Source organism: Geotrypetes seraphini, chromosome 6, assembly GCF_902459505.1.
Source record: "Geotrypetes seraphini chromosome 6, aGeoSer1.1, whole genome shotgun sequence".
NCBI lineage: Eukaryota > Metazoa > Chordata > Amphibia > Gymnophiona > Dermophiidae > Geotrypetes > Geotrypetes seraphini.
The window spans coordinates 23,467,911-23,493,678 of NC_047089.1; the positions used below are offsets into that span (position 1 = coordinate 23,467,911).

At 42.2% G+C, this 25,768-nt stretch overlaps 1 protein-coding gene across 2 annotated transcripts in view; it reads left to right on the forward strand.

The window, feature by feature from the left end:
- Positions 1 to 25,768, forward strand: part of TMEM135 (transmembrane protein 135) — a 342,691-nt gene that overhangs the window by 308,880 nt on the left and 8,043 nt on the right. Inside the window, exons 12-14 of one of the 2 annotated variants that reach the window (XM_033948491.1) lie at positions 11,514 to 11,590; positions 18,087 to 18,185; positions 18,748 to 18,815. In XM_033948491.1, coding sequence (XP_033804382.1) covers positions 11,514 to 11,590; positions 18,087 to 18,185; positions 18,748 to 18,815 — 244 coding nt within the window. The remainder of the gene's footprint in view (positions 1 to 11,513; positions 11,591 to 18,086; positions 18,186 to 18,747; positions 18,816 to 25,768) is intronic. The other variant, XM_033948492.1, reaches the window with a different exon arrangement.

A 25,768-nucleotide genomic window follows, 5' to 3' on the forward strand; every position in this document is an offset into this window, starting at 1 on the left:
ACTGAGCAGAGACTGGGCATCCAAATGGCAGATGAAATTTAATGTGGACAAATGCAAAATGATGCACATTGGGAAAAATAATCCAAATCATTGTTATCAGATGGTAGGGTCCACTTTAGGAGTTAGCACCCAAGAAAGAAAATCTAGGTGTTATTGTAGATAGTACACTGCAATCTGCTGAATGTGTGGAGGTGACCAAAAAAATCCCCAAACAAACGGGATGATAGGAATTATTAGAAAAGGAATGGTAAATAAGGCCAAGAATATAATGCCTCAGCATCACTCCATGGTGCAACCTCACCTTTAGTACTGTATAAGACCCTGATGAGACCCCATTTAGAATACTGTACACAATTCTGGAGACTGCACCTTCATAAAGATATAAACAGGATGGAGTCGGTCTAGTGGAAGGCTAATAAAATGCTCTATGGTCTACATCATAAGGTATACAGGGACACTCAAAGATCGTAATATACTGTACACTTCTCCCTCCATATCCGCGGTTTCCGTATCTGCGGATTCGCTTATTCACGATTTTTCGGAACCTGATTCCGCCCCCCCAGAATTATGTCATCATTAAAGTTCTTTTTCCTTTTACTGTACCGATAAAAAAGTGTATCGCTTACCATTCACTCTGAAAATCGCTGCTACCATGCTTTTTCCCACAAATTCACTGTATCCATGCTTCCCAGTGTGCACTGAGAAAAACGCTGCTTCCCAGCATCCATAGAGAGAAAGGCTTCTTCCCAGCATGCCTGCCCAGAAATCGCTGGTTGACTGCCCTGAAATTGCTGCTGGCTTACCTCCTCAGAAATCGCTGTAGAAAGGTTATTCGTGGTTCCAATAATAAAAACGGAAGGCTTTTTCTAAAAACCGCAAGTAACATTTAAAAAGTTATTTGCAGTTTTTCCGTATTCGTGCCTATGGTCTGCCCGCATCCCCCGCGAATATGGAGGAAGAAGTGTATATACTTTGGAGGGAGAGGGGAGATAAAATAGAGACGATTAAATACCTACATGGCATAAACACGCATGAGGTGAGTCTCTTTCAACTGAAAGAAAACTCCAAAGTGAGAGGGCATGGGATGAAGTTAAGAGGTGGTAGGCTCAGAAGTAATCTAAGGGTGGTAAAGCGTGGAATAGTCTCCCAGTAGAGGTAGTGAATACAAAGACTGTCTGAATTTAAGAAAGCGTGGGACAGGCATAAGGGATCTCAAGGAGAGGAGGAGATATAGAGAGACTGGATGGGCCATTTGACCTTTATCTGCCATCATAAGAACATAAGAGTAGCCTTACTGGGTCTGACCAACGGTCCATCAAGCCCGGTGGCCCATTCTCACGGTGGCCAATCCAGGTCACTAGTACCTGGCCAAAACCCAAGGAGTAATAATATTCCATGCTACTTATCCAGGGCAAGCAGTAGTTTGCCCCCTGTCTTTCTCAATAACAGACTATGAACTTTTCTTCCAGGAAATTGTCCAAACCTTTCTTAAAACCAACTACGCTATCTACTCTTACCACAACCTCTGGTAATGCATTCCAGAGCTTAACTATTCTCTGAGTGAAAAAATATTTTCTCCTATTGGTTTTAAAAGTATTTCTCTGTAACTTCATCGAGTGTCCCATAGTCTTTGTAATTTTTGACAGAATGAAAAATCGATCCACTTGTACCCGTTCTACTCCACTCAGGATTTTGTAGACTTCAATCATATTTCCCCTCAGCCATCTTTTTTCCAAGATGAAGAGCCCTAACCTTTTTAGTCTTTCCTCATATGAGAGGAGTTCCATCCCCTTTATCATCTTGCTCGCTCTTTTTTTTAACCGTCTTCTAGTGCCGCTATATCTTTCTTGAGATAAGGAGACCAGAATTGAACACAATACTCCAGGTGAGGTCATACCATGGAGCGATACAGAGGCATTATAACATTCTTAGTCATGTTAACCATCCCTTTTTAAATAATTCCTAGCATCTTGTTTGCTTTTTTGGCTGCTGCCACACATGGGCGGAAGGTTACAACGTATTATCTACAATGACACCTAGATCCTTTTTTTGGCCACTAACCCCAAGGTGGACCCTAGCATCCGGTAACTGTGATTTGGGTTATTCTTCCCAATGTGCATCACTTTGCATTTGTCCACATTAAATTTCAGCTGCCACTTGGATGCCCAGTCTTCCAATTTCCTATGGTCTGCCTGCAATTTTTCACAATCTGCATGTGTTTTAAGGCTGAGGGGGGTTATGATTGAGGTCAATGAAGTTACATGGAATTATTTTCAAAACAAATAGAAGGAAAGATTTTTTTTCACTATACAAATAGTTAAGCTCTGTAACTCATCAGAGAATCTGAATTTAAAAAATGTTTGGACAAGTTCCTGGATGAAAAGTCCATAATCTACTCTTGAGACAGACATGGTGGGAGCCACTGCTTACCCTGGTATCGGTAGCATGGAACATTACTACTATTTGAGTTTCTGTCATGTATTCGTGACCTGTATTGGCCACTGTGGAAACAGGATGGACCATTGGTCTGACCCTGTAGGGCTATTCTTATGTTATGTTGTCTTTTAAATGTCTTCTCAATGCATCAAACATTTTATGCCTTTTTGGTACCTTCCTTTGTTTATTTTTCCTTGTTTTCTTCATTTTTACCTCAATTTTGTATTTAATTAGGTTTGGTTAATTTTTTTCTGATTTGCAATAAAGTAGTGTGGTAGCCGTGTTAATAAATGTTATTAAATAATGAAAATGGAAATAAAGTGATAATCTTTTTATTGGACTAATTTTAATAATATTTTTGATTAATGTTTGAAGACTAAACCCTCCTTCCTCATGTCAGAACAGGGTACCATAACTGCTTTATACTGTTCTGACTGGCCTCTAATGGTTGAAAAATATATTTAGTCCAATAAAATGGTATATTACCCACATTTTGTTTTATTCCTATTTGTTAACCTATAGTGTAATGATTATATTTTTTTAGCTTTTGAAATTTACTTCTGCTGCCTTTATATTTTGCACAATATAGGGGAACGTTCCTCACTTTTTATCTTTTTCCAGTGTTGCACTATGGCTTCTTGGGAGAGCATCGGGGAGTGGGCTAAAGAACATATGGAATGGGGGGGCTGTAGAGAAGAATATCAGGGAGGGGGCTGGAGAACCTGGGGGGGGGGGGGGGCTGTAGAAGAGAGTATTGGGGAGAGATGCTGGAAAGCATGGGGTGGACTTTAGAGGAAAGCATCATGGAGGGGGTTGTGTCCCAGATAAATTTATAGTCCCTTAGCAGCAGTCATTGGGGGCTGAGAAAGGAGAGGTTTTTTATGTGATGATCTGGGTGTTTGATTTTTATTACGTTTTAAATAGAGATAAAATGGGGTTGATTAGCCTTGTTGTAGTAGTTGCTTTTAGTGAGAGAGAGAGAGGGGAAAAACTCCTTTCAAAACATGGCATTAAGGAATACAGATCTTTCAGTGTGCTTTCTGTAATTTAATTTTGTGGTTACCATTATATATTGTTAATAAGGTTATATTACATGTAAATGTGAAGAATGAATGGAAGAAATGGCAGTACAACTAGTACTGTTATTATGGGGGGGTCTCGGGCGGAGCTTGGGAACCCACAAACCAACAGACGTTCTGCTGCCCCTGCCGCTCACTACTGTTTGGAGCAAAATTCCAGACAGGATAGCCTGTTCGGTCAAGCAGTTCTGCAAAATCTTTTAAATTCTTGAATGCCAGGTCTGCCCTCTGGCCCTTTTTTTCTGCCAGGCTCATATTTTAGTTAATTACCAACATGAATTTTGCATGCTGAGCCTGGCAGCTAAAGTCCCACATGTGAGAATATTATGCCTGCTTGCTCTCAGAAAAAAAGCAAATTTATGTATCTGTAGCAGGTGTTTTCCAAGGTCAGCAGGCGTATATTCTCACATCCATCCCACCTCCCCTAGAGTTGGCTTCTTAGTTTTTCTACTGGACTGCTGGTCCCACGCTCGAGCGTTGGGCAGAAAGGCATCCATGCATGTATGATGGGGGCACTGCTTTAAAGTTTTAAAGTGACAGTGAACGCACCGGGCTCTGTGAATGAGGTTACCCACATGTGAGAATATATATCTGCTGTGTTGGACACCTGCTACAAGAAGTAACTTTGCTTTACAGGTAAAAGTTAATTTAAATCAATAATTTTTTCATTCTTATCAAAATGTTGGCCAATTGAAAAAAAAAAAAAAAAAGGTAGATATTCAGTGTTGTTTAACCAGGCAGGAGAAGTTGTCTGGGTTTATCCTTGGATTAATCGGAGAGTGATGCTATCTGCTTTGATCACTGTGTCACTCTCCAGTTAGCGCTGGGGTGATTCAGGATGGACCTGGAACTTATATGGATACTGCAGGTTATCCAGTGCTGGTATCTAGATAACTAACCAAGGATGAAGCAACACATAAACAGCCTAATTCTCTATATGGCACTCAAAATTGCTTGCGGAAATTTAGGAATATGTCCAATTTTCACATGCAATTCAATCAAGTAATGAACCAGTTAGTTCTAATAATGAGAATTTGCACCAGGGCACGGATCCTGATGCCAAACACTGTTCTATAAACGGTATGCAATTTTGTGTGTCATGTATAGCATGAAATTTTATCGGTGCCAAGTTTTTGGCACCATATATAGAATTTTGACCAAAATGTTATATAACTGTGCTCAGTTAATTATTCGAATAGACACTCAATATCAGTGAAACCTGGATAACTTACAGGCATCACCAAACACCCAGATATCCAGTGTTGGTACCTGCACGAGGTCAGGCACTGAATATCCAGGCCTGATTCAGCCCATGGCTTACTAAAATTCTGACTGCTGTGGGCTCAATATTGACCTGATCATTTTTATTTGGTGCAATGAGAAGAAAAAAATAGGAGTTGAATTGTAAATTGGCAGAATGTATAAAACTGAAGGCAGTGCTAAAATGGATCAACATGAACTAATGATAACCCATAAAAATAAGTCTAATGTAATAGCTGTGTCAGACTATATGGGCCATTTGGCCTTTATCTGCTGTCATGTTTCTATGTTAGTCTGGTCAGTAGGGTATTCTCCCCATGTTTGCGAGTCATGCAGAAATAATCCATTCCAGTTTTTCAATTCCTCCTCCTTCTCCAGAGGGCTCTGCTGTCATCTTCAGTTTTTCTTTCTGAATGCGAGCTGGAAGGTGTCTTTCTGACTTGCTCTGTATATTTCTTTATTATTTTCAGTATGTTTCTCGTTTTTTGTGGCTATTGGTTCACCAGAGCTCCCCAGTGCAGGGGAAAGTTCTGCCTGCATGGAGAAGAGGCAGACTTGGGTCTGCAGCCATTAGGTTAATCTCTTGGAGACCTGTTTGACCAGTCTGCAGAAAACTTTGTGGTTTTAGGTCCTTATCCCGAGTAGCTTAGCTCACCTACTGAATCACAGAAGCTGTAGTGCAGACTGTTAGGCATCCTCAGGGGGCTTAGTGGGACTCTTCAGAGTACTGACTGTGATTTTGCCTCCCCTCCCCCCCTTCGCATGCATGGTTCTGCAGGGGTAGAGGATCAGTCAGGCAACCTGAAAATCTCAGCGTTTGGAGAACTGGCTGATTGAGGCAGGGATTCTTCTCCCATATCCAGTTACTTCTCAAAACTGAGGCAAGCTGCAGCACCTTCAGCACACATGTCACAGTGAATACATAGAAACATAGAAATAGACGGCAGATAAGGGCCCACGGCCCATCTAGTCTGCCCACCTTAATGTCCCTCCCCTACCTTTGCCCTGTGAATAGATCCCTTGTGCCCTTAAAATCAGGCACGCTGCTGGCCTCAATCACCTGTAGTGGAAGACTATTCCAGCGATCAACCACTCTTTCAGTGAAAAAGAATTTCCTGGTGTCACCTCGTAGTTTCCCGCCCCTGATTTTCAACGGATGCCCTCTTGTTGTCGTGGGACCCTTGAAAAAGAAGATATCTTCCTCCGCCTCGATGCGGCCCGTAAGATACTTGAACGTCTCGATCATGTCCCCCCTCTCTCTGCGCTCCTCGAGCGAGTATAGCTGTAATTTGTCAAGCCGTTTTTTGTATGGTAGATCCTTGAGTCCCGAGACCATCCGGGTGGCCATTCTTTGCACCGACTCCAGTCTCAGCACATCCTTGCGATAATGTGGCCTCCAGAATTGCACACAGTATTCCAGGTGGGGCCTCACCATGGATCTATACAATGGCATAATGACTTCCGCCTTACGACTGACGAAACCCCTTCGTATGCAGCCCATGATTTGTCTTGCCTTGGACGAAGCCTGCTCCACTTGATTGGCAGACTTCATGTCCTCACTGACGATTACCCCCAAGTCTCATTCTGCTACCGTTTTTGCTAGGATCTCGCCATTAAGGGTATAAGACTTGCATGGATTCTGGCTGCCCAGGTGCATAACTTTGCATTTTTTGGCATTGAAGTTGAGTTGCCATGTCCTAGACCATCGCTCCAGTAGGAGTAGGTCGTGCATCATGTTGTCGGGCACTGAATCTTCGTCTGTTGTGCATTTGCCCACTACATTACTCAGTTTGGCGTCATCGGCGAATAATGTTATTTTACCTCGAAGCCCTTCTGCCAAGTCTCTTATAAAGATGTTGAATAGGATTGGGCCCAAGACTGAGCCCTGTGGTACTCCACTAATCACCTCCGTCATTTCGGAGGGGGTGCCGTTCACCACCACCCTTTGGAGCCTACCTCCAAGCCAGCTCCCAACCCATTTCGTCAATGTGTCACCTAATCCTATAGAACTCATCTTGCTCAGTAACCTGCGGTGTGGTACGCTATTGAATGCTTTGCTAAAGTCCAGGTACACGATGTCCAGGGACTCCCCAATATCCAGCTTCCCCGTTACCCAGTCAAAGAAGCTGATCAGGTTGGATTGGCAGGATCTCCCCTTTGGATTGGCAGGATCTATTACAACCTATAGGCAAAATGTGGGGGGGGGGGGGAGTCTGATAAACCTGTTTTAAAAGGTTTCTGCCACATCCAAAGGGTTCCCTGCCTCTAAAATCCTGTTTTCTGGGTTGTTTACCTTAAGTCATTTTTGAGCTGTCTTTTCATGCCAAAACTCTGCTGTGACAGCCATCTTAGATTTCCTGGAGTTTGTTTTTTCAAAGTTCTCCAGATCCTTCAAATCATCTTTTTTTTTTTTTTTTTTTGCTTCAAAACTGGCAGGGATGGAGCCCTAAGGCTCTTTTACCCCTATTTCCTCCCCATAATTACCTCCCTTTTGGTCTCTAGGGTTGAGAAACTTTTGGGGGGCCTATCTACCAGGAGAAATTCCCTCCCAGAGCCCCAGAATAGTGGCGTACTTAAACGGGACTTAGTAGTGCCTAGTAAAGCCTTTTCTCCTGAATTTAATTTGATGTGGAGAATTTATTTGGATAGCAGGGATCATCATATGAGATCTGGCAGCGATACAGAGGTCACTCAAGGGGGCTTGGGCTCCCAGGGTGCATGAGTGTCATCAGCAGAGGCTGACCAGGATCCTGTGGAGCTTTCTGACATGGACTTGGAAGCCAAGAGATCAGTCTGTATGCCCTTGATGTAACAGAGTAAGTCTTCCCTCCTGGGCGATATGGGGTTGCAAACAGGAACAAGTACGCAGGAAACAGTGGTGGTCCTTGACCAAGGGGAAGATCCCACAGTACGTCAGCTGTTCAAGCCTTTGATGCTGTTAGAGCTCATTACTGACTCCCTGCGGGAGTTACAGTTAGACTCCCAGCAGGCCTCTTCCACTCGGTGTTCTATTTTGAGCGGAGTGAGAGCGCAGCCCATGTCTTTTCCATGGCACCCTGATATGAGTATTTTAGTCACGGAGCACTGGGATGCTTCTGAGGGCACTTTAAAGGTAGCCAAAATAATGTCTAGGCTGTATCCTATGGCACAGAAGTGGCAACAGATGTTCATGCAGCCTAAGGTAGATTTCATGGTAGTTCAGGTAATAAAGCGCACATTACTGTCGAGTGAGGGAGATGTAGTAGTAAAGGATACGCAGGATTGCAGAGTGAATGTGATCCTAAAAAGGCAGTTTGAAGCTTTGATCATAGGGATCAAAGCAGCTGCAGCAACCTCTTTTGTGGCACGTGCTTGTCATACCAAGATTTGTGGGCTCGCCCTGGCAGAGGGCAAGCCTTTGCCCCAGCTGATGCTAGCAGAGGTAGTTTATGTGGTCGATGCTGTCTACAACATCATTAGAGTCATGAGCAAAGTCTCGGATTCGATTTCAGCCCATTGAATGCTCTGGATCAGGCAATGAGTGGAAGATTCCACCTCCAAAGCTACCTTTCAAAGGACAGATGTTGTTCGGAAAGGGTTTGGATGATGTGGCTCAAGTGGTCCAGGTTTTGCAGAGTCTGAGTTGGATAGTGAATTTTTGAAAGAGCTAAATGGTTCCATCCCAATACCTGTGAGAATTCTTCAACATGGCGGAAGGCTGGGTTTATCTTCCAGATGCACGTAGACAGAAGCTCTGTGCTCAGATAACAGATGTGTTGGCCAAGCCAGCTCCCCATAATAACTGTACTGCCTCCAAGTATTAGGCTCATGGCAGCCATTATAGATATAGTTGCTTGGGCGAAAACTCATACATGCTCTCCCCAGAATTCACTATTGTCTCTGTGGTCCCCACAAATGAACTCCCTTCAAATGACTTTTCTGTGGTTTCTGGAATCCCATCGCAGTATGATTTGGTGAGATTCCCATATGCCCCTTAGAATAACTTTATGGGATCCATCATCCATCAACACTAAGGGAACTACACTCACCCAATTACTTCACTGGCATTCTGGAGTTTCTGAGCCTCCTCTTATCTGTACCACGACAACAGAAGAGGAGGGAACATTATATATTAGAAGTCAGATAGTCAGCAGGAAGCTCATGAGCCGAAACAAAAGCAAACAAGATAATGCTGGATTTTGTTAAATAACTGATGCCAGCCTGTTCAGCTGGGGAAGCCATTGCGAAGGATGCCCAGTTCAGGGGCAGCGGTCAGCCTCCCAGAGAAAGTGGTCCATCAACAGACTGGAGCTTCAGGACATTCAAATGGTGTTACAGAAACCGGAGAAGAGTCTGGAAGGACAGGTGGTCAGAGTCTTCTCTGGCCAATGCTACAGCAGTGGCATATGTCAGTCACCAAGGAGGCACTAAGAGTGCACAGCTGAGCCTGGAAGCCCACTTATTGTTTTGGTGGGCAGAACTACACTTACAGGCGATCTCCACAGTGCATGTAGTGGGAATGGACAATGTCCTGGCCGATTTTCTCAGCAGACAGACCTTAGACCTGGGAGAATGGATATTATCTGCAGCAGCATTTTTGCAACAGTGTTTCAGTCCATCGATTGTCGATGGTGTCGGCCAACTTTTTGATCTGAGGACTACAGCGAGGTACAAGAAAGTGGACCACTTCTTCAGTCGAATATCCAAGCCATAAAGCAAAGGCCTGGATGCCGTAGTCCTGCTGTGGCCAAAGAGCCTGCTCTTCTACATGTTTCCTCCATGGCCCATGATAGGGCTTATTCTTCACAGAATAGCTGACCACCCAGAAAGAATGGTCTTCATAGCAGCAGGTTGGCCACATAGGCTATGGTACGCAGACCTAATGTGTCTTCAAAGGGAAAGGGTCTCAGACTGCAGATACAGCACAATCTTCTGTCTTAGGGTCCAGTGATCATAGAAGATCCAGATTGCTTTGGTCTTACAGCATTGCTCTTGAGTGTGCAGCATTAGAATGCAAAGGATACTCAGAGGTATTCATTGTTACTCTCCTTAGGGCCGAAATGGTCTCTGCTTACGGAAAGGCTGCACAACGTTTCAACCTGCACAAAAAAGAAGGTGAAGCCATTTACTGCTCTGATCATGGTGGTGCTAGCTTTCCTTCAAGCAGGTCTCGACAGAGGCCTCACAGGGGCATCACTTAGGGTCCAAGTGGCAGGCCATTCATGTTTCAGAACCTGTGGAAGCAAAGATCGCCTGGCTTCTCATCCAGACATAGCCAGATTTTTAAAGGGAACACTAAAGCTCAGACAACCGGTAAAACAATCGTTTCCATCATGGAATCTTAACGTGGTTTTTCATGGCCTCAGTCAGACTCCGTATCGGCCTATTCAGAAGGCGTCCTTGTTCGATCTTACATCAAGACAGTTTTCCTCATGGCCATTACATCAGTGAGATGAGTCTTGGAGCTGCAGGCCCTGGCATGCAGGGAGCTTTTTCCTCAAGTTAATAGAGGCAGGAATTTCCTTGTGCACAGTCCTGTCTTTTTTGACGAAGGTGTTTTTGGTGTTTCATGTCAATCAAGAGGTAAGATTACCAGCATTTCAGACCTAAACCGCGTCGAGCTCTACGAACGTGGAGATGATGCGGTATACAAACCTAAGGATTAGATTAGATTACATTAGACCATAGGGTCAAAGAAAAAGGACCGGATTCCGAGAAAGCTGGATGTGAGGAGAGACCTTCTACGTTATCTAGAGGTCACCAATGAGTTCCGACTGTCAGACCATCTATTTATGTTCACCAGTCCAGCTACATGCCAGCATATATTGCCTGTGTCAAACAATCACTGGTTTCCCTGAAAGCACAATCCACAAGAAACTTGGTGGCTTCTTCGTGGGCGGAAGCTCATGTGATTTTTGCCTGGGGAGATTTGTAGGGCAGCGACCTGGTCCATGCTGCATGCATTCTCAAAGTTCTACAGAGTGGACATAGCAGCACAGGAGCATACCATCTTTGGGTCCTCAGTGGTACCAGCAGGTGCAGAGGCCTCACCCTAAATTTCTGGGGCTGCTTTTGTACATCCCTACTGTCCAGAATGACTCACTGATTGCATCAGAAAAAGAAATTAGGTTCTTGCCTTTCTAATATCTTTTCTAGTAGATAGGTGTGTCATTCTGGAACCCTGCCCCGTCAGTTATTTACTGCACCTGCCTACTGTCTCAATCAGGAAGTTCAAGTCAAATTGAGATTTTGATGTCTATCAAACATCAAAGGTATGAAGAATGATCTATTGCTATAACACATTGGGGGAATGTTTGAACTCCATAAATGTTTCTGATTGGTATAGTTATTTCGATGTTTTGATTGTTCAATTCAGATGTTTAACATGCTTGTTATACTTTCAGAGCAGAGCAGATCTGTAGCTCGGGGAGTCCACCCATACCTCTCCTTCTTATATAGGGCTGTCGCCTGCTTTGGAACAAACTGTAAAGGGTTGCAGAGCCCTCTGGAGGAGGAGGAGTTGAAAACCTGGAATGGATTCCTTCTTCACTGCTCGCAAGCATGGGGAAAATGCCCTACTGTCCAGAATGGCACACCTATCTACTAGAAAAGATATTAGAAAGGCTCCCTGCAAGAAATTGTTAATATTGTGACATCTGAATATGTGAGTATTTATACCATGATGCATGAATTAATAACTAGAAAATCTGTTTAGAAATCAGGCAGTACTGTTATTTTATTCTGTTTTAATTATGACAGGTTCACTAGCAGGCATATCTATGATGTTTTACAAAAGTACAACGATCTCCATGTACCTCGCTTCCAAACTAGTGGAGGTAAGGTGACTTAACAAGACTCTAGCATTTCCAAAGTGTAGATCTGTTGTGAAGATATTGTATAATAGGACAATTGTGGAAATGTGAGAGGATCAATAAGAAATGATACAGTTATGTCTGTTGCCCAATGTGACGAGAGATCTTTGAACGATCTTTCCTCATTACCCACTACTCCACAAAGTCCTTTTAATCTTGCTTCTAAATATGAGATCAAGTTTCAAGTTTACTTAAAACTTTCTGCCCCGCCTATCAATCAAGTTGTCTGGGTGGCTTATAGGCTAAGAATGGGCACTATGGCAAACTGACAAAAACCAGAAAAACAAAGGTAAGGAGATTTTAGCAAACATTTTAAGAATGTAAGCCCCTAACATTCAGAGGCAGCACAGGTTTTCCTCAATTGACGTTTCGTCTATGGAGTTGTTGTTTTTTACTGCGCCTTCCTCCTCTGGCAAGAGGAGCTTATGATTTACAAACCGTTGAGTCTTTTATGACCTATTGAGTTTGCAGTAACGTTGTTGTGCTGCTTTTGTCTGAGGCCCGTGTTAGTAATTGGATTATTGTTCTGTTTCTAGTGGCAGCAGTGTTAAACTTTTCCATGCCAAGTTTGTCAGGACTAAAAAATAGAAGAATGACATTTTTCTGGTTTTATAGCACGGAATGAAGGAATTTCTAATAGAGTCTTATTAGCTGAACTCAGGGCACTGGTTGGTAAATACACAGGTTTGCAGAGATTCTCTTGATCAATACTTTGAGGAAAGAAATACATATATAAGATCTTAACTATAATCCTCTGCTCTATTGGGAGCCATGACTCAGAGATCAGAGAGCTTTCCAGAAGGAAACTTAAGTCCAAACGTAGAAACTTCTCACGTGTAAATCCAGGGTGCTGCATTGCTTTAGGGAAGAGACATAGGGGATTTGTGAAATGAAGCAAAGAAAAGGTACACTGGCAGAATTGATATTGCTAAAATAAGTGGTTTGATGAAAGAATGGCTACCCGGCAGAAGGGAAAAAGAGAAGAAATACTAGGAGATAAGGCGCCTTTCTGCATGATACCATAGTGCCAGAGATCCTTATGTCATTGTGACTTGCATGCAGGTACAAGCCACCAAGTCAGGTAACTCTCTTCCTTGCAACAAAACCAAAGAAATTGACCCTGGAAGATCCACAGAGAAAAAAAGTCCAAGAGAAACCAAAGAAACACTGTGGAGAGACGATGTTCCTGAAATGGACTTTATTCAAGATTAAAAAATCAACATAGTGATCCACATAAAAACCTTAAGGACCTAGTCCGCTGGGAGCATTGGACCCAACACGGTCCGTGTTTTGACGAGAGAGTCTTCCTCAGGGGTCCCTGCTAGTCCTAGGGTGGAAGATACGCGGAAAAGCTAATCAATCCAAAAGTACAATTGTGTTGAACTCCGCATGAGATGCGCTGCATTGTTGAACTCTCTTCCTTTCTCCGTCACTGTGGCCACTAGTTATAGAAACGGCACAGCAGTAACTATATATTTATTTATTGGGATTTATTATCCGCCTGTCCATGAAGAGATTCACCCAAAGGGGAGTGGGATGGGACTTGCATACCACCTTTTTGTGGTTACATATTTTGTGCCTGGGGCACCGGAGGATTAAGGGCTAGATTCACTAGCTCACCTTGAGCGAGTCTGGCCGGGCGACTGATTCACTACGCGCCCTCATGCAAATTAAGTTGATCAGAGACACGCCCCACACCAACCACATGGATCGCTGCAGAGTGACCCAGACGCATGCACAGACCGCACAAGCGAAGTCAAAACAAAGTGGGGGGGGGGGGGAGGTTAATAGCATCTAACACAAGGCCCTACTGCTCTAGCTTTCTCCACCATGCTTTCTGTCTCCTCCTTGTCTCTGCTCCAATGGACCATGCTACTGGAGGAGGGTGAGGTAGCTCTGTAATATTTGGGTTCCTTTTCTGTACAGGGCAGTTGCTGTTTCCCTTGTGACATGCATAATCTACTTGTAATTTAGCCAGATGGAACAGAACACGCTTTTAACACGCGGGCTAAAACCATGGGTTCGCACTGCAGGGACAAGGGCGGCAGAGAGCAGGAGCGTCGGAGCGGCAGAGAGCAGGACAGTCGGAAAGGACATGAGCGACTGGTCCTCAGCAGTCGCTTCTTTTTTGATTGGCCAGCCCAATTGGTGTTCCTTCTTCTCTTTAGTGAATCCCTGCCTTCCTACTTTGCATGCCAGTTCTCATTTGCATGTGTGGATCGGATTCGGATCGGGAGGAAGGTTAGTGAATTGGGTCGGGGTCACAAAGTGGTTGGGCCATGATTGGTAAGCTTAGTGAATCTCCCCCTAAGTGACTTGCCCAGGGTCACAAGGAGCAGCGCTGGGATCAATCCCACAACCTCAGGGCCCTGAGGCAGCAAAGCAGTTTACAGTACATTGAATAGTAATCAGGTACTTATTTGAGCATTTTCCCTATCTGTCCTGGCAGACTTACAATCTGTGGCATTTCATTGTCTTAAGGCCCATCTAATCTTAATCTACCCATTTTTCTCTTCTATTGCAACATTACATAAGAACATAAGAATTGCCGCTGCTGGGTCAGACCAGTGGTCCATCGTGCCCAGCAGTCCGCTCACACGGCAGCCCTTTGGTCAAAGACCAATGCTCTAAATGAGTCCAGCCTCACCTGCGTACGTTCCGGTTTAGCAGGAACTTGTCCAACTTTGTCTTGAATCCCTGGAGGATGTTTTCCCCTATAACAGACTATGAAAGATCGTTCCAATTTTCTACCACTCTCTGGGTGAAGAAGAACTTCCTTACGTTTGTCCCCCCTTTTAACTTTAGAGAGTGCCCTCTCGTTCTCCCTACCTTGGAGAGGGTGAACAACCTGTCTTTATCTACTAAGTCTATTCCCTTCAGAATTTTGAAAGTTTCGATCATGTCCCCTCTCAGTCTCCTCTTTTCAAAGGAGAAGAGGCCCAGTTTCTCCAATCTTTCACTATACGGCAGCTCCTCCAGCCCCTTGACCATTTTAGTTGCTCTTTGTCTTTGTTTTGTTCTATTTCTATCATTTAAATTTCTCCAGAATTCTACTGTTCAACGGCTCCCCCTTCTGCTTCTATTCCTTTCTCTCCTCTCTTCTACCTTCCAAAGTATTTAGATCAATGCTGTCTTGTTAAAATGTTTATTTTATTTTTATTTTTCCTCTAACTCTACTTTTCACTTCTCTATTACCCTCCAGGTACTTTAGTTAGATTGTGAGCCTTCGGGACAGTAAGGGAATTTTTCAAGTACCTTTCTTATTTCTAATCTTAATGTATATTTTCTGTAAACCGCTTAGAACCTAACGGATGTAGCGGTATATAAGAAATAAATTACATTACATTACATTCTCAGTTTGAACCCTTTCGAGTAGTACCGTGTCCTTCTTCATGTACGGCAACAGGTGCTAGACGCAGTACTCCAGGTGAGGCCACACCATGGCCCAGTACAGCAGCATAATAACCTTTTCTGATCTGTTTGTGATCCCCTTCTTAATCATTCCTAGCATTCTGTTCGCCCTTTTCATCGCCGCCACGCATTGCGCGGACAGCTTCATCAACTTGTCGATCAGAACTACCAAGTCTCTTTCCTGAGAGGTCTCTCCAAGAATCGTCCCAGACATCCTGTATTCGTGTATGAGATTTTTGTTACCGACATGCATCACTTTACACTTATCCATGTTGAACCTCATTTGCCATGTCGCTGCCCATTTCTCGAGCTTGATTATGTCACGTTGCAGGTCTTCGCAATCCTCCTTTGTTTTCACTACTCTGAATAACTTCGTATCGTCCACAAATTTAATCACCTCATTCATCATACCAATGTCCAGATCATTTATAAAGATGTTGAAGAGCACGGGTCCAAGCACCGAGCCCTGCGGCACCCCACTGGTGACGCTCTTCCAGTCCGAATATTGTCCATTTACCCCCACTCTCTGTTTCCTATCCTCCAGCCAGTTTTTAATCCACATGAGTATTTCACCCTCGATTCCATGGCTCGCAATTTTCTGAAGTAGTCATTCATGCGGAACCTTGTCGAACGCCTTCTGAAAATCCAGATATACAATGTTGACCGGGTCACCCTTGTCTATCTGCCTGTTTACTCCCTCAAAGAAGTGCAGCAAGTTCAACAAACAGTATCTGCCTTTGCTGAAGCCATGCTGGCTGGTCCTCATCAGATCGTGTCAGTCAAGGTGATCAATGATACGGTCCTTTATCAGCGCCTCTACCATCTTTCCCGGTACCGAGGTCAGACTCACTGGTTTGTAGTTTCCTGGATCTCCCCTCGAACCTTTTTTGAAGATCAGCATAACATTCACCATCTTCCAGTCTTCCGGAATCTTTCCCGATTTGATCAACAGATTGGCTATTAATTGAAGCAGTTCAGCTATAGTCCCTTTCAGTTCCTTGATGACCCTCGGAAGGATGCCATCTGGTCCCGGGGATTTATCGCTCTTAAGCCTATCAATCTGCCTGCAAACCTCTTCTAGACTGACCGTTGACCCTGTCAGTTTCACATCTTCGTTTCCAGCATATAGCCTGATGGGTTCCGGTATGTTGTGTATATCCTCTTCGATAAATACAGGTGCAAAAAAATGTGTTCAGTTTGTTGGCGATGGCTTTGCCTCCTTTAGCACTCCCTTTATTCCAGTGGTTCTTAACCTGGGTTCGACCGAACCCCAGGGGTTCGGTGAGTCAGTCTCGTGGGTTCGGCGGAGGTCAAAACAGAACTCCGACTCATATAGCGCTTCGGTCACATTCAATCATCTATCAGTTATTCAGTGATTTTGATCAAGACTGATCGTGTACTCGGTTTCTTGATCTATCAATCAACAGCAGAAGTCACACTGATTTGCAGTAAATTTCATTATTATGTTATTATTATTCGAAATATAGGAGAACTTTTTTTGTTTTCAAAATTGATATTATTTTTTCCCTCACTGTATGTTTTGAATTTGTAAAAATCATATTTTATTTTTCCAATAAAGAAGGGTTCGGTGAACACGCATATGAAACTGTTGGGGTTCAGTACCTCCAACAAGGTTAAGAACCACTGCTTTATTCCATGGTCATCCAACGGTCCCACCGCTTCCTTCGCGGGTCGTTTCGCCTTAATATATCGAAAGAACGGCTTGAAGTTTTTCACCTCCTTGGCTATTTTTTCCCCAAACTTATACTGGGGAAATGCCAGCCAGTCAGGTTTTCAGGATATCCACAATGAATAAGCATGAGATAGATTTGCAAACCTTCGATTTCATGTAAATTCATTGTGGACATCCTGAAAACCTGACGGGACAGGTTTAGGATAATAGTTAGTACCACTATCATATGTATGCTGATCGAGTTTCCTGTTCCCCTTCGCTAATTTCAGGGCACTGGGCCAGCTGAGTTGCCCCCTTTAAACAAAGGAGTATCCCCTCTGAAACCATGCATTACAGCAAGTTTAGAGGAATCCCTCTTAAAGCTGTATTGATTGGTGAGCCTAAAATAGAACAAGACTGCTCAAAAATACCACGTTCTATGATTGGCACAGAGTTCTAGTTGCAGTAGTCTACTCTGTCTATTGAGACATTGGACACTGATGAACAGTTCTGGAGGTGTGAATTCTTTTGTGGGGATGTAATTCACTATTGATTTACAGGCTAATGTGCAGTAAGTTTATCTTAATATGTGCTATATGAAGTGTGGGATCCCCAATAATACAAAACTTGAGACTAAACAATTTTAAATGCATTGGTGGAAATGTGCTACCTGTAGTGCTAAATCCAAACCACACACTACTGCTATCTAAAAAACAAAACAAAAAAAAACTACCAAATTTAAAAAAATAAGTGTCAAAAAGTGCTCAGGACCATTTTCTGGTAAAAAAGATCACAAGCGGGGTAAAACCCAAAGTGATCTTGTGAATTTATAAAGGAGACAAGATCACTTTGCTGTTGAAATGCTTGAAGTTAAGTGGGTTCTCTGAAGAAGCCGGTCTGGCGAAACGCGTCAGAACCTTGAGGATTTGGAAACTTATCTGAGTTAACCCCCTCTACTATGAAACCGCGCTAGCGGTTTTTAGTGCAGGGAGCCACTATGAGTTCCTATGAGCGTCGGGAGCAGTGCGGCTCTCTGCGCTAAAAACCGCTAGCGCGGTTTCGTAGAAGAGGGGGGTATGTGTTATTAAATAAGTGATACAAACAGATATGAATGTTAAATTAGGGACTATTATTGCCACGAAAAGGTGATATTCAAGTGCAGTGATTGAAAGTAAAAGGCACAGCTTTCGGAGGTTTTACCCCGCTTGTGATCTTTTTACCAGAAAATGGTCCTGAGCACTTTTTGACACTTTTTAACATGTGGTTGTTGGAGATAGCAGTGGGGTGTGGTTTGAATTTAGTACTATATGAAATGTGCACATTTTTTTGTTGTGAGGATGTTTCTAGAAAGATTTATGTTTTCATTTTTTTTCATAGACTATGTATTTTAAAGGTATTGAAGCAGGAAAATTTCCCTATTTCCCTCATGCAGACAGCATAATCTATGCTGTCTCCACCGCAATCTGTTTCCAGGCAGTAAGTATTATTTATAAAATATAGATCAAAACTAATTTCTGCGTAAACCTATTTGAACTACATTTAGTCTAAGGAGTGGCGATCTCCATCTAATAATCAGATTCTTGAATGTTGATGCACAGAAAATGCAGGCGTACACTTTAGGCAGCTACAGAGAAGTATTATTTGTTGCTGTCTGTTATCTTCAAAGATTCAGTATATACTGTATATGGAAACACAGTTTATCCGTTGAAGAATGAGTACATATATATATATATATATATATATATATATATATATATATATATATATATAATCTTGTCACACATTCAGACTCCTGAGGCAGGCCCAGTTGGGGCCGAAACACGATCGTGCCGAGTCTTGAGATTTAATAAACGAGATTGAACACCATCAGTCACCTTCGTTGTTTTTTCTGTAGTAACTGTTGATGTATCAGAGAAGATCACAGTTCTGTTTCCTCATTCTGCTTATAATGTTAAATGGGAATGACGTATCAAATCGGTTTGACAAAAATATCATCTAGTTTTTGACATCGAGTTTATGTCTGGCGTTCTGATTTCAGGCTGTGATGGAAGTTCAGAATCTGCGACCTTCATACTGGAAATTCCTTTTGCAAGTGACCAAGGGCAGGTAAGGAAATGAACACGGAACACATAACTCATTGACATAAAAACATAAGAATAGCTTTACTGGGTCAGACCAATGGTCTATCAAGCCTAGTAGCCCATTTTCACGGTGGCCAATCCAGGTCCCTACCCAGCCAAAACCCAGAGAGTAGCAACATTCCATGCTACTAATCCAGGGCAAGCAGTGGCTTCCCCCGTGTCTTTCTCAATAACAGACTATGGACTTTTCTTCCATGAACTTGTTCAAACCTTTCTTAAAACCAGTTAGCTGTCATCATTTGGGTGAATCAGGGAAAACAGCCAGCTTTTTCCCAAAGTATTTCTTTCCCATCCGGCATACTCTAGTGACTGAGCAGTAAACACAAAACAGATGAACAAATAATGGAGAGAAGGGTGGTTTATTGAACCAAACACCGGACTTGGCCACATTCTGTCCACAGGCTGTGTCATGGGTAGCAACTACATTAATAATTACATAAAATGAAAATAGAAACCATAAGTATAAATAAATACTTAAAATATTAAATCATAATAAATATAAATACAAAACAAACTAAAATTAAAAATCATGCAACTAAAAATACATATGTGGGACTACCACAGGTGTTTCTTGATGCGAGATCGTATGTTCATAAAAGATAAAAGCAATGGATTAATGCATGCATAGATGATAACATCAAGTGAGATCAATTATAAATTGACTTAAACCAGTGCCTTGTTACCAAAAGTAACAATGTTTTTTTTTAAATCAAATTTGAGGGCTAAGAGTTCAGAGTGGCAGGGTTTTTTAAGAGAAATTTTCGTCATAGCAAAAGAGAAGAAGGTAATTAAGGCTACATCTGCACCCTTTTTTTTTTTTTTTTTTTTTAGTTCAATAATTTTTATTGAGTATTTTGAAAAATACAGGGAGCATTTCAAATACATAAAAACAAAATAAAGCTTTGTGTATAAAGAATCTGCAAATATATATTTAACTGTAGAGGACCATAGCAGTAAGAAAAGCTCCAAGTATTGGAACTGCTTGTGAAGACTATATGAGAAAAAGATGAGGGAGAACAGAAATAGAAATTAAAAGAGAAAGGAAAGAAAGAAGAAAAGAGAAGAAAAGGAAGGGAAGACAGGAGTGTCTACGAAGCAGAGCGTACATAGGAATCCAGGAATGACCAGGGTGATTTTTTGCTCTTCAAATTCATGGAGGTTCGGAGTGTAATTTTATTCTCATATGCATAGGATTCAAATCTATGATACATACACAGAGAGTTCCACCAAAAAGTATAGTCTAGTAGCGAAGATGATTTCCAATTTTTCAGAATGTGCATGAGAGCAGTCACAAACATGGTATTGATGAGCTTAGGAGGACAGTTTGATTGTGCGAAACAGGGATGTTGAGAGCGAAGGATTATAATGTCCATAGAGATCTCTTCCGAGCGGTTAGTGATAGATTGTATGGTGTTCCAAATTTGAGTCCAAAAGGAGCGGACCAAAGTACAATGAAAAAACATATGATCAAGAGTTCCCTCCTCTTTCAAACAGTTCCAGCAAACAGAGTCTTGCTTTAAGTTGGCTTTCCACATGCGAAATGGGGTCCATACTGCATTCCACATAATAAAGAACATTGATTGTGAAACTCTAGAAGATAAAAGCGGGCGGTTTGTTGAAGACCAAAAGAGTTCCCAATCAATGTCAGAAAGCGGAGTGGTGAGTATAATATCCCAGTGTTTCATAGATTGAGGTGAAAAAGTGAAGGAATGATCTCTCAAAATATTATAGAAAAAAGATATAGCCTTGCCTTTTAATAGAGTCAATAAAGACCAATGGCGGATAGTATTTTTGGAAGTCATGAAGTCAAAATGTATATGCACAGAAGACAGCACTCCAATGAGTGAGAGCCACTGTGAATAAACAGAAGAAGGCAGCAGGTATGTGGAGCAAAGTATATCAAAAGGAACTGACGCAGTAAGAGTAGACAATTGATGGGCAAACCATATACCTGCCTGCTGCCACCGTTTCCATGAGAGGGATTTGCCATGGTTTTGGATTTTGGGATTATTCCAAAGAGACATGAGTGGGCTAACATTAACTGAGATCTCAGCTAATGTATCTAAAAGATGAAGAGCATGCTGCGTTGAACCCAACAAAGAGTACCTTCTCAAATGTCTGGGTACTGACACCGTTAGTAAGCAGGAGATCCATTTCAAACCAAGCAGGAGGATCTTGGGGATAGGAGTCAGTAACCCAGTAAGCTCCATATTTAGCTAGTGAAGCAATATAATAATGATAGAAATCCGGAAAGTTAAGACCAGCGTTAATCTTAGAGGCTTTCAGCTTGGCGAGAGCAATTCGAGGTTTTTTCTTGTTCCAAATCTGCACCCTTTTTAAACGAGGGTTGAGGAATGTGAGGTGAGATATGATTGAAGTCTACAAAATCCTGAGTGGAGTAGAACGGGTACAAGTGGATTGATTTTTCACTCCGTCTAAAATTGCAAAGACTAGGGGACACTCGATGAAGTTACAGGGAAATACTTTTTAAAACCAATAGGAGGAATTTATTTTCTCTCAGAGAATAGTTAAGCTCTGGAACGCATTACCAGAGGTTGTGGTAAGAGCGAATGGCATAGCTGGTTTTAAAAAAAGTTTTAGACAAGTTCCTGGAGGAAAAGTCCATAGTCTGTTATTGAGAAAGACATGGGGGAAGCCACTGCTTGTCCTAGATTGGTCAATAGAATCAGTATTCAACTGAATGGTCTGGATTCAATGATATTAATGATAATTGTATGATATTGAAAAGGACGCCTCAGCCCCACCGCTCCACCGCAAAAAAGACGCTCAAATCGCAGGAAGCATAGTGTGGTGCTTCATCATTGGCTGTCACTTCACATTTGTTATTAACTCAATACTTTTTATTTGTTTTTTCTATGTTTTTTCTATAGTTTTACTACTTATCTCATAAATATATTATAGTTATACTGTGTTTGTTGCTGATAAACCAACTTAAAATGGTACTTATCTCAGCCAACCCTGGGGAGTCAGACCCGACATGTTTCGCACACCAATTGTGCTTTTTCAAGGGTCTCCCTAGAAAAATATGTAAAAAAACGGAGTCATAAACGTACAGTTGCGTATAGTCTCCATCCTATCACAGATTATAACATTAAAACCTAAATTTATCAAAGAGTGCCTCACCGAGGGCGTCGCCGTCATCCGACTCCAAAACTTCAAAGAGCATAAGATGGCGCCGGCGTCCTCGGAACTAGATTTAAATACTTCCCTCTCTCTTCAAAGTTCACGCCCACCTGCAGCTTATTGGCCGAACTGTTAAGGAGTTCATGACACAGAACTCCATTTGATCATGTTATTTAACCCTCTAGGTTCTACTGTATGTACCTTAAAAATATACCTCTGCTCCTCTTCATTTAACTGTCTCACATCCCCCTCACCCCCAATCCCACTACTCTTATAGATAATCCGCCATTTCAAATCCTCCACGGAATGGTTTTGTTTTGCCCAGTGCTCAACTAAAGGAGCCTGGGCTACTCTGTTTATGATACGAGACTTGTGCTCGTTAAGGCGTAACTTGATCTTACGATTAGTACGGCCGATGTACACCAGATCGCAGGGGCAAATTATTACATAGACCACCCCCTGAGAATTACAATCTGTATTCGTTCTAGATCTTAAAACCAGATCTCTCCCCGGGACCTGCCAACTGTCACCCTGAATGGTGAGAGGGCACCACTGGCACCTACCACAACTGCCGTGGCGACCCCCCATCATTGGCTGCCTCTTCCCATACCTTTGAAAACTACAGCGTTGACCCAATGATCTCCCCCGAGAATAGGCAACTAAGGGGAAATTTTCCAAAGATTTATGGCCCTGAAGTATATACCAGTATTTCTTTAAAATACCTACCAGGGTTGAGGTAGCCCTGGAAAAAGGCAGAACACAGGTAAGTTGGTTATACTCTCCCTGGGGAGTGTCTCTCGGTTGTAACAAAAGAAGATCCCTCTGTGCGTACCTCGCTCTTATATATGCCTGTCTAATTGAACTGTCAGGGTAACCCCTCATCCGTAACCTGTCCCCCAATTTTTTAGCTTCATGTTTATACTGAATAATCGAAGAGCAAATCCTGCGAATCCGCAAGAATTGCCCAATAGGCAAGTTGTATTTTAATTTATATGGATGGAAGCTACTATAATGTAATATAGTGTTCTTTGTCACCGGCTTTCTATAAAGTGATGTGGAAATCGAACCCTCGTACATCTGTATAGAAATATCCAAAAAATCAATACTGGTTTGATGACATATCATGGTGAATTGGATGTTGGTATCAATAGAATTTAAATATTGATAAAAAAAACTTCTAATTCCTATCTCGTATTGTCCCAAATGAAAAAAATATCATCTAGAAATCGGACCCAAAATAATATCTTGGGGTACCATATGGAGGTGTATACCCAATTCTCCTCAAATTTTGCCATAAATAGGGCCGCAACCGAGGGGGCCAAAGTGGCTCCCATTGCTACTCTCTGGGTTTGTTGAAAAAACTTTTGCTGGTATTGGAAATAATTTCTCTTTATCACCCAGTCAGCCAGTTGTGTAAGAAAATCAGTGGACATACGGTGGGGGGTCATGGCTTGGAGTGTCTGACGAATGGTACAAAGAGCCTCGTCCTGCGGTATCCGAGTGTACAGCGACACTATGTCTAAAGTTACCAACCACTTATCCGACATATCAATTTTCAAATTTAACAAATCCTTTAAAAAGTGGGAAGAGTCCCTAATATAAGATCTAATCTTCGGAACTTCTTCCCTAAGGAAAAAATCCACTGTCTTGGAAAGGGGTTCCAAAATGGAAAAACGGGTATTGACAATGGGACGTCCCGGGGGTTTATTTAAGGTTTTGTGCACCTTAGGGACAAAAGAGAACTTCGGGATCCTCGGATGTCTCTCGAACAGAAACTTATATTCCTTTGCTGTAATAGTTCCTTCATCCAGATGTTTATTCAAAAATTCTAAAATTTCGATCCCCAAAGCCGTAGTGGGATCTTTCACCAGCAGGCAATAAGCCTGAGTATCTGCTAATCTGATTAATATGAGGAAAAACAATTAAGGTTAAAAACAATAGGAAAGGGAAGGAAAAAAACTCTCAAAAACTATAAAGATAAAAAAGAGAGCCATAAGCAATTCATTTAGTTATTGAATTTATCTTTAAAAAGAAAGCTCTTAAGCTTGCTCTTAAATTTTTCCAAATTCTTTTCCTCTCTTAAATAAATTAGAAGTGAATTCTGTGTTTGAGGAGCTGCGATGGAAAAGACAGATTGCCGCCGTGTGTTAATAATTTTGAGAGAGGGAATAAGAACTTAAGAAATGCCTTCACCGGATCAGACCTTAGGTCCATCTAGTCCGGTGACCTGTGCACGCGGAGGCTAAGCTAGGTGTTCCCTGATGAAGACCTTGTTTACCCATATCTCTCAATGTGATTTGCAAGAAGGTGTGCATCCAACTTGCCCTTGAATCCTAGAATGGTGGTCTCCGTCACAACCTCCTCCGGGAGAGCATTCCAAGCGTCCACCACTCGCTGTGTGAAGCGGAACTTCCTGACATTTGTCCTGGGCCTGCTGCCCCTCAGTCCTCTTGTCCGAGACACATTTCACAGCGTGAATAACGAATGTTGCTTGCTCTATTTTGTCGAATTCTTTTAGTATTTTAAAAGTCTCTATCATATCCCCTCGCAGTCTTCTCTTCTCGAGGGTGAACAATCCCAGTTTTCCGAGGCATTCTTTGTAGCTCAAATTCTCCATACCTTTTACTGACTTCGTGGCTCGCCTCTGCACCCTCTCCAGCAGTGTTATATCCTTCTTTAGGTAGGGAGACCAGTGTTGGATACAGTATTCCAAGTGCGGTCTGAATGCTCTATAAAGCGGCATTATGACCTCAGTAATCTGGATGAAGTATAAGGTATCAAGGCTTTATAAATAAAAGCTGGGGTTTTAAATATAAGAGATTTAAAGGTGAGCAAGCTTAATTTATACAATATATGACGTGCGACTGGAAGCCAATGTGCTTTGTTAAGTAAAAGAGTTACATGATCAAATTTCTTTGCTTTCATAATAAGTTTAATTGAAGCATTCTGGATGATCTGCAGACATCTAATTTCCTTTTGAGCCATTCCTTTAAATAGGGCATTGTGAAGAGTTGTATCCTGGTATCCATGGATAACAACCACTTGGTTTTATGGTACAGTAATGTGGGTTGATGATGAATTCTCTACATTCAGTTCATCATATTTGTGTTGCAATATTAATGACTGTAATGTGAAAACATATTACTGAATGTTGGGTTATTTATTTATTTATATAGATAATTCATTTTCTATCCTGTTTTCCCCAAAGAGCTCAGAGCGGTTACAGGCTAAACATTCATGATATACAGTTAACATGTTATGATTTACACTGGATTTATCCTAATTTTACACATACTAGGAGACTGAGAAGGGACATGATCAAAACATTCAAGATAATGAAGGGAATAGACTTAGTAGATAAAGACAGGTTGTTCACCCTCCCCAAGGTAGGGAGAACGAGAGAGCACTCTCTAAAGTTAAAAGGGGATAGATTCCGTACAAACGTAAGGAAGTTCTTGTTCACCCAGAGGGTGGTGGAAAACTGGAACGATCTTCCGGAGGCTGTTATAGGGGAAAACACCCTCCAGGGATTCAAGACAAAGTTAGACAAGTTCCTGCTGAACCAGAACGTAAGCAGGTAAGACTAGATTCAGTTAGGGCACTGGTCTTTGACCTAAGGGTTGCTGGGGGAGCGGACAGCTGGGTACGATGGACTACTGGGCTGACCCAGCAAGAAAAAAAAAAATACATAGTAACATAGTAAATGACGGCAGATAAAGACCCGAGTGGTCCAGCCAGTCTGCCCAACCATACATGCACCCAGAGCCCTGCCCA